The 9513-nt window shown below is 36.6% G+C and overlaps 1 protein-coding gene and 1 pseudogene across 1 annotated transcript; one reads left to right on the top strand and one right to left on the bottom strand.

Moving 5' to 3' along the window:
* Positions 1-354: 354 nt before the first annotated feature.
* On the top strand, positions 355-3318 carry LOC140828685 (probable GTP-binding protein OBGC2; annotated as a pseudogene).
* A 3633-nt stretch (positions 3319-6951) lies between these two features.
* On the bottom strand, positions 6952-9168 carry LOC140825758 (protein WALLS ARE THIN 1-like). Its single transcript, XM_073187703.1, has 6 exons — positions 8848-9168; positions 8704-8766; positions 8449-8565; positions 7950-8367; positions 7705-7856; positions 6952-7344 (listed from the first exon to the last, which is right to left on the bottom strand). Exons 1-6 carry the CDS (start codon positions 9069-9071, stop codon positions 7167-7169), a joined length of 1152 nt encoding a protein of 383 aa, XP_073043804.1. The 5' UTR covers positions 9072-9168; the 3' UTR covers positions 6952-7166.
* Positions 9169-9513: the final 345 nt, after the last annotated feature.

Raw genomic sequence — 9513 nt, 5'->3', positions numbered from 1 at the left:
AACCGAAATATGTTTTGCCTCCACCGTGTGATGAATTAATTCTTATCTTTATGTTGATCTGCATATTGTTGTTTTATTTTCTTGTGATATTCCTTCACTTCTTATATCATGGTTTTGGCTATTCTTCATAGCGAATATAATTTACAGCTCCATTTAGGGAATTGGAATGCCCAACTGTCTCAGTAATTGAAGATTATTCTACTTCATATACTACTGGGAAATTATTAAGCTTATTGTTTGCCTGTTGTGTGAGATTCACTTTGTGTTGATTAATTTTTATGAAATTGCACACTTTTCATAAATTTTGGGATGCTTTAGTAAGTTGCGTTTCGTTAACTCTGTTGTGTACGGTGACATTTGTTGTATTGGTTTCTAGTTTTGTTTATAATTCACAGCAACACGGCTATTCTTAGTTTCCGAAGGGGATTTTCAATTTTGTCTTCTTGTATAGTCCAAAGCCACTGTTTTCATTACCGTTTTCATAGGAAATCAACAGCGCAAAAGAAACATCAATGCACAATGCTGAAAAACATGCTTACTAAGACAAAGAGTCCTCCATCTCCAAGCCAGGAAACTCTGGTGAAGGAAGGTCATAAACATTTTGACGAAGTGATTGTTTCTGTTCGAGCTGGAGATGGAGGATATGGTGCTATTCTTAGTCTTCCTAACCAAAAGGCAACTTCTAAGTCTCAAAGAACATTCGGAAAGGACAAAACAAAGAAAGGGGATTCTTATAAGCGAGATTTTGATGGTTCACTTATCCTCCTGTGGACGGGAACGGAGGCAATGTTGTGATTTATGTGGATGAGTGCACAGATACACTGTTGGAGTTTCACAAAAAGAGTCCGTACAATGCAAAACATGGTGGGAATGTCGATTTGATGGGTGTCTTGTCCTCTCAGTTGCATAATGGACTTGCTGCCCCAACATTATGTATTCCAGTACCTCTAGGTTTGTTGTCTGTTGAGTCCATAAATGTCCATTCCAGAATGCTCTTTTTGCAGCAAAAATATGTAATCCAAATATGAAATCACTACCTGTGTATTTTGTGAATTATATCAGGTACGGTTGTGAAAACAAAAGAGGAAAGCTTCTAGCTGATTTAACCCATCCAGGCAATGAAGTAGTTGTTGCGAGGGGTGGACAAGGAGGGGTAAGGATCCATGTTCTTGACCTTTTTACATAATTTTTAACTTGTAAATCTTGTGAATATTGGGGAAAAATGTAAATCTTGAAAGCATTCTCTGCAACTTACATGAAGCTTGTAGCAACATATTTTTCAGACGTCAGGGTTGATCTGAAAATCCATGTTTTCTTGAATTTTGTTCATCATTTGGTTATGGCAGATCAGTTTGCTGGAAGCACTTGAGCACAGGAGGAAAAATTGATAAATTTAACCGCCAATTTAACGCGAGATGAGAGCTATAAGGTGAGGATTTGTAAAAAAAATTGTATCATCTGTTAAGATGTTGAATACAAAATCTCTTTTTCGCTTTTTTTTTTGTTTTTCTGACTACTCCCAAGACTTTTTGTTCATCTCATCGTCCTTGGTGCTATTTTCCTAAGAAGATCAGGGAAGTGTGAATGCAATTCTGTTAATACTTTAGTTTTCTCGTCTTGACACTTACTCAACTGATTCAGGTTATAGTTCTTGGTCATCCAGGAGAAGAGGTCACTCTGCAGTTGATACTAAGAATCGTCGCTGATGTTGGTCTTGTTGTAAGTATAACTTGTGTTTATGCCCCAAATATCCCTCAATTTCTCATTCTTCTCAAATTTTATGGAATTTTTATAAATTTAATGTCGAACTTTGATAAATATCGTTTTCTTAATTTCTAATTTGATGCCTTGTGATTTTAAGGGACTCCCGAACGCTGATAAGTCGACCCTACTGGCAGCTATCACATTTGCGAAACCTGATGTAGCAGAATATCCATTTACAAACTTGATGCCTAATCTAGAACGTCTTAATGGTGATCCCAGCTTGGGGGCTGGGCAGTTTTCATCTGAGGCGACTTTGGCAGATTTGCCTGGCCTCATTGAAGGTGCGCATTTGGGAAAGGTATTCATTCTAGTTGTATTTCTTTTACAATCTTGATGTTTACATTTCGTACTTTGCATATAAAGTTTCTCGTTCTTTAGTATCTGGTTTTGTAAATTTTATTTCTTTGACTGTGTAAATTTTATGCATTACTCGTTAATTTCCAGGGTCTTGGTCGCAACTTCCTGAGGCATTTGAGGAGGACTAGGACGTTGGTACATGTTGTCGATGCAGCTGCTGAGGATCCTATACATGATTACAGGACACTGAAAGAGGTAAGACACCAATCTCTACAAACCTGTGAGCAACAAATTCTCGGTACTTCACCAAATCCTAATGCTTTTTACGGTTTAAATTGTGAGTGCTTATACATTTTCTTTTTATATGGTTGTCTGGATAATTTTTGTGATTAGGATTCTTATGCGTTCCTATTAAGTTCTGAAAACCTCAATTTTGCAGGAACCGCATATGTACAATCCTGATTACCTTGAACGACCTCACATTGTGATTCTAAATAAAACATGAGGTATGTGCTTGGGTTTTCTTTGCATGTAGAGATGTTCTTTTCTTAACGATGAAGGAAAGTTGAAGGAAATTGATGAATACCCACAACGTCTTTCAGTCGTCGGTGTCAGTGTTCTGTATTTGAGTTTTTTAATATCTGCACAGCTTTTACTCAGGCTCATTTGAATTCTTGATACATCGTATCTTGTAATTTTCTTTATTTCCGATTATTGAGCTATAAAACGGTGATGCTTGGGGATTTTATTCTGGTTTTGAACAAGTCATAAACATTTGTCTGTGTCATTTGATGCAGGAAAGTTATGAAGGTTAATGAAATGCCGAAGGAGATAAAGGCTGCCTTGCTTGCAGAAATGCAGAGATAGTAGTGAATCAGAGCAAATGTCAGCAGCACCTTCATGAATCCCACCAGCAAACGGGGTGATAGATGATTTCAAATTTTTGGTTATGAAATTCATTTTTCTCACACCTTGATCGATCTGGCTCTCACTAGAATTTTCTGGTCCACAACTCGAGACTCACACTTTACTTGTTGGTTCGTTGTCTGTCTGACAATGCTCGGATTTGGATGCCTTGAACCAACGCCTTGATAGCCTCCACGAACTTTTGAGGGACATTGGTTTGGTTAAATGTCTTGTTGGAAATGAGCCATTTTCACTATATACGTGGAGAATCAATGTATTTAGTTTGATAGTAAATGAATAGATAACTACTGTCTTAAAAATGCGAACTTTTTAATATCAAATATTTCTTATTTCGACAATGATTCCTCGTTATGTACTAGGTAACTGTACCAACGGCAGTGATATCTCATCATAGTAAAATGATGAAAAAGTGTCATAAATCAGGACTTTGCCCTCAAGAGTTAAGTTAAGGATGTCAATTTTCTCCACGGGTTTGGGGCCCCGCGGGGAAAACCCGAAACGGGGATGGGGATCCTCGATTTTTTCGATTTTGGTTTCGGGTTCGGGGATTTTTTAAAATCCCCGATATAGTTCGGGGCGGATATGAGATTATTATCCCCATCTCCGAAATCCCCGAACCCGCCCCGAAAATAATATCAATAATAAAATAATAGTATTATTAGTATTAATAATATAATAATAATATTGTTTTTTAAAATATTAATAATATTATTATTATTAATATTGATATTGTTATTAATATTAATATTATCTCTAATAATAATAGATAACAATAAATTTTGGTTTGAGAAAATCTTCGAATCCATCATCGTCTTGTCATATTAATATTTTTGAAACGGAGATGGGGACGGGGATGGGGGTGGAGATGGAATTCGGAGATGGAGATGGGAATGGCAAACCCGCCCCGATCCCGGCCCATTGCCATCCCTAAGTTAAGTTATCCTTGTATGTCATAAATAATTTAATTCTAACTCGGAAGCATAATAAATATTTTTAATATATATAATACTTTATAGGGTATAATATAGAAATATATGATTTTGATCTTCTTCTTTTTTTAATGAAGGGTTTCTAGAAGGTGTTAAATGCTCTTTTTTGGTGTCATTTCTGAAATTTTCTTGTGATAATTAATACATCCATATATATATCCTACCAGGCTTTCGAAATATTTGAATCACTTTCCATCGTTGTGGGCTGAGGCTGCCAAGGATACCTCCTCGAGGAATGTGGAAGATCTCGGGGCTTTTGGGAGTTATTTGGACTCGGCAAATGGTGTGCCTTCCGCGTGGATCTTTAAATAACTCTACATAATAATTTAGACTATATAATATAGGTTTATATGTATACGAAGATTAGAATTGTCAAAAATAAAAATATACATAGTCATTATTTAAATAAAAATATTAGAATTGTTAAAAAATCGAAATATACTCAACGAGAAGAGGCTAAAAAATTTCTAGAAAAAGATACCAGATAAAACAAAATCAAAATAGCTAATATTTCTTCTATAACTAAAAATAATGAAAAGCAGACTCAATTTATATTACATCATAACATTGATCTGATATCGATGTAATGCAGACAAGACATCAATGTGACACTTACATATGTTGTATCACATCGACACTCCGGTAGAATAAATTACTAAAATTGTTAAAATTAGAAATACATAATAAAAATGAAATTTGACGATATCTGAAAACGAAAATCGCAATGATGCAAACATACATGTGACATTCTAGACATCTTGTAGTCTTACTTTCATTTTCTTAGTGCAGAAAAATTTATATAAAAACAAAACATAATGTATCACAAGATAGATACAGAAGAAAAACATATGAATATCAAACATAAAAAATCATTTTTTAATGCTTCTAGGCAGCAAGGGCATCACCCCGACCTCCAAAAACGGGCAGCCCAACGCCCTGGTCAGCTTTGGATTAGCCCCCTCTCCCGAGCTCATCCCGGAATACTATTCTCGTGGTATCACTATAAGGCCATGTATAACATAAAAATATCTTTTTTATTGTCATATCTCTCATTCCATATAAAAATATATAAGTCGTGTAAACCAATATTCATGCATACATATAAGGAAAAAAGAACCATGTTGTGAGAACCTGAAATTCCAGCAGCTAGCAAATTTCAGCATAAGCTAAAAATTCCAGCAGAAGCTAATATTTCAGAAGCTGGTATTTTTCCAACAGATTGGAATCCAGCAGCAGACAACAGATAAAATCCAGCAGCAGCAGCAGCAGCACGAAATTCCAGCAGACAGTTACTGATTCAGCTTGAACTTGTAACTGAAGCATTTAACACGAAATAAAGATTGTTAATGTCAGATTATGGCCTTTAATGGGGAGGCTAACAGTCAGAATTTCACCTATAAATATCACTCTCAAACACCTGAATCGGTTTACCAAAACCTTGAGTTATCACCTGAAATTAGAGCTAAGAGAGTGCATTTTTGAAGCTGTAAAATCCAGTAGCGAGGCAAGCAGATTTCAGTAGACTTCAATCGAAACTCTAGCAAATTACGGTAAGTGGGCTTATATGTAAATATCTTGAAATCCGTTTGATAATTCTGTTTTAAAGTTCAGTTTCTGTATGTTTGATTTCTGATTTTGAAGCACTGAAACTCCCTAGTGAACTAATGGTAGGAATATATATTCTGAACATTTCTGAATTCTGATTCTGATTCTGATTCTGGTCTCACCCCTTAGAGGAGAGAACATATAGGGGACTGATATCAGTTTAGCCATGAAATTCACTAACGTGCTCAGTGCCTACTAATTCTGAATTCTGTTCTGTAATTTCTAAATTCTGATTACTGTTCTGAAAACAAGAGTTCTCTGTATATTATCGTATTACTGTTTCTGTTGAAAACGATTTCGAAACTGGGAGTTACTCCCGCCCCAGCTTACTGAGTGACAATCATATCACTCACCCACCAAACCCATCTCAGATAAAAACGAGGAAGAGTTGATAGAAGAAGAGGAGCAACGTCAGTTTTGGGGCTGTTGATGAAGATCGTTGTTATCAGTTCTTATTTATGTTTATTTCGCTGCATTTGTTAAGACGATGTTGTAATTGGTTTTACATTTCCGCTGTAAAACATTATTATTGAGTTGTATCAGACAATGAATATTCAGTATTATGAATAAAAGACTGGTTTTTCTGAAATTCTGTACTTCTGAGGCTTGTTGTTTTCGAATGTAAATTTGAGAGCAACGCCGGTGTCAACCAACCCCCGTCCCAGGGCGTGACACATGTCCTATACGATTTTCGTAAAACGTAGTCATGTGTTCGTAATAAATAAGTTTATCATGAATTAATGGGGAGGGAAAGATGGGGAGAAGTGGAATGTTGAATGGGGAGGGAAGGGGGAGGCTTTTTCTTATATATTTGAGAATCAACTAATGCAAGACTGTAGGCTCGTGAACTGGACATTGAGTCCATAGATCTTCTTTTAAAGAAAACAGGTTTTTCTGCCTCCGAAATCTCATAAAATAAACCATATTTTTCTCCCATAATTTTCAATTCAAAGACACGTTTGACTTCTATAATTCAGCACTCTCATTTTATAAAAAAAAAATGAAATATTTTTAGTTAGTACCCGAAGACTTGAAGTTAAAATATTTGGAGATTTGGAGATCGAGATCGATTTTCAACTAGTCTAATTTTTACCGCAAAATGATTCTTTTAAGCATTTGGTCATGCTGATTAGAGTATAAAGATTTGGTTGGTGAATTTCGACAAAAGAAAGACCACCCATCAGTCTGATCACGTCGCCCCATAATTTCAACTTTGATTTAATTGCTATTTTGTGTGTTTTTTCGTCTCTGTATCTTTTTAATTTATTCCGAAAATTTCACATTAAATAAATATCTTTTTTCGTCTCTGTATCTTTTTAAAGCTTTAATTACCATATTAAAAAAAACAATATCACACTTTAATAATTAGAGAAATCCAATTTCACAAAATCATAATATATGATTAATCAACATCACATGCAAAAAAACAAAAAACAAAGAGAGAGATTAACCCTGATATAATATAACTAATACACAATCCAAGCCATATTATATATAATATTATAGCATATATATATAGCTGAACTGGATTGAAAGATCGTTGATTCCAGAAAAAAGGTCGTTAAAATCAGGAATTTTTCCCGGTCAAACATTTTCGGTTGACTGAGGGAGAAGTGGCTGGGTGATGGAGGACTTGATTTGAGGGGTTGTTCTGTCAATCCCGTGCTCCGCGGGGGATTGGATCGCTGCCAACTTCCTTTCCTCATTTTTGCCCCACAGTACAAAGTACAATCCTGTTATAATCACCGCTGCGCCAATTATCCTGTGCAACATAATTAAATATTTCACAAATTAGAGACAGAGAGTATCATTATCTAAATGAAATTTTAGAATACTTTATTTTCGAGGAGGGGAATAAGTTTGTAATAATTGGTAACGAACGCGATATTTCGTCTATTATACTTACATTCAAAGATATACTATATATCTGGTTACATATGAGTTTGCGGGATTTTAAAAAAATGCACGATTGATCATTATCTTACAAATGAAAAATGGTGATCCATATATGTAACAGTTTATGAAAAAACAAATAAATAGTACATAAGCCCAGGTAGCTATTTGAATTTGGAAATTAGTAAGACGAAAATATAATAAGAAGAATAATGATGTAAATATGTACCCTCCCAGGTAAAATTCCTCCCCCAACGCGACGGAAGCCATAATTGCTACAACGAGTGTCTGAACCGGCTGGTACACAGCTACGAACACCGGGCCACCCCTGTCAATGCACCATATTTGTACAGCGAATGCGATCCCCGAAGCCACAACTCCCTGCAACGACCATTATTAATTTTCATGTGATCGATCGAGACAGAATATTGATATAATTTTGAAAGCGATCATGTTTATATTTCAGAGTCTTACAGCATAGAAAACGCTGAAAAGCTCAGCGCCAGAATGCACGAGCCAAGCCTGAGGATCCCTCTCCACAAAAGCAGCGATCACAAGAAACTGGATGACCCCGAAGAAACACTGGCAAGAAGTGAAGGAGAGCCGAGCCGGGTACTTCTTCAGAACCGGGGCCTGTAACACGAGCCACCCGGACCAAGACAGGCAGTGGCCTATCAAGAATATGCACCCCAATGTCCAGTTCTTGCCCTTAGCGTCACCAAGAGCAACCACCGCCGGAGCTGCCACCTCCACCGCCCTGCGCAGATGGGGAGCCGGGCTGTAGATTGTGGGGCCTTTGTATAGTGTGATGACGGATGCCCCCGCCACGCAGAAGATTGTCCCGGCCACCTTTGAGATGCCATCTTTTCGATCCAGTCTCACTTTCTCTATCCTGAAAACTAATATCATTGCTCAACAAAAACGACTTTCTTGAAGTTGAAAGTTTGAACTTTAGTCGGTTAATTTTGCTTGCCTGAGTAGTGCAGCCATGAGAAATGTAATGGCTGGAACCGAATTCTGGATCGCAGAAGCAAAAGTCGGTGATGTGTTGTCCAGTCCCAACAAGTAGAATCCTTGGTTGGCTGTAATCCTGCCATTTTTTGTAAAATAATCCCTCAATTTTTTAATACATGCATTATTTTCTATCAAGTAAAACATGGCATGTTCTCTCTCTTCTCTCTCTCACAACACATCCGTATATCATATAAAAAAAATAACATAATCATACCCAACAATGGCAAGGAGGAAGAACTGGAGCAGTAAGTTCCAAGAAAGAGGTGGTCTTTCTTTCCTGAGATCATTCATCAAACAAAGTAAGAACCCTTTACTCGAAAATAATTAGGATCAAACGAATTCAAGAAAAGCCACCTACTTTTCTAGAAAATAGGCAAAAGGCAATAGAAGAAACAAGGCAAGAATGTTTCTGTAAACCGGGAACACAATCTTGCTGATGCCCATGTTAAGTGCAGCTCGTGAAACCACATGAAATCCCGCGTAACCAAACTGCAAGGCTAACATGGCCAAGTGCAGCTGGAACTTTTCCGGTATGGAGCACATTCTTTTTGCCACCGCCGAGCTACCGCCGGAATCCGCCATTATTGGACAGATACGAAGAAGCTTGCAATAATGAGTGATTGAGGGTATATAGTGAGAAAAAAGAGTGGTGCTGAATTGTGATGATTCTAGGCTAGAGGTTAGGGTGATATAAATACAGTTGAGAAGCAGAGGAATGTACCCTACCCGAGGGCCCAAAAAAATTGTATTGTCAATCCGGATCCAAAATCTTTTCGGACGAGTTTTTCACACCAGACTTATTTAATGTGGTTTACTAACTAAAAAATTTGCAGATTATTTGTGTTAGTATGAGGGTTTATCATTGCGATATATATATCAACTTTTATGTATTTTCATCTGCCAATAACTTTTTCAGTCTTCAAATTTCCCCTAATGACTAAAGCGCATCTTTTTTATAATAAAATTGAAGATGTGGGGGAAAAAGAAAAGAAAAGATTTTGTTTAGTTATGTGTGCAATATATC

This window comes from Primulina eburnea, chromosome 3, assembly GCF_022965805.1.
Source record: "Primulina eburnea isolate SZY01 chromosome 3, ASM2296580v1, whole genome shotgun sequence".
NCBI classification, from domain to species: Eukaryota; Viridiplantae; Streptophyta; class Magnoliopsida; order Lamiales; family Gesneriaceae; genus Primulina; species Primulina eburnea.
Note: the sequence above shows the minus strand (reverse complement) of the source record. Positions and strands in the feature narration are given on the sequence as shown.

What these genes read in the sequence shown, in the direction of transcription:
- LOC140825758 (XM_073187703.1), bottom strand. Translation starts at nt 9,071, where the DNA reads ATGGCGGATTCCGGCGGTAGCTCGGCGGTGGCAAAAAGAATGTGCTCC. An exon ending in TTTGCCTATTTTCTAGAAAA is followed by an intron (nt 8,767 to 8,847) that starts GTAGGTGGCTTT and finishes GAATGATCTCAG; the next exon opens with GAAAGAAAGACCACCTCTTT. An exon ending in TTCCTCCTTGCCATTGTTGG is followed by an intron (nt 8,566 to 8,703) that starts GTATGATTATGT and finishes AAAAAATGGCAG; the next exon opens with GATTACAGCCAACCAAGGAT.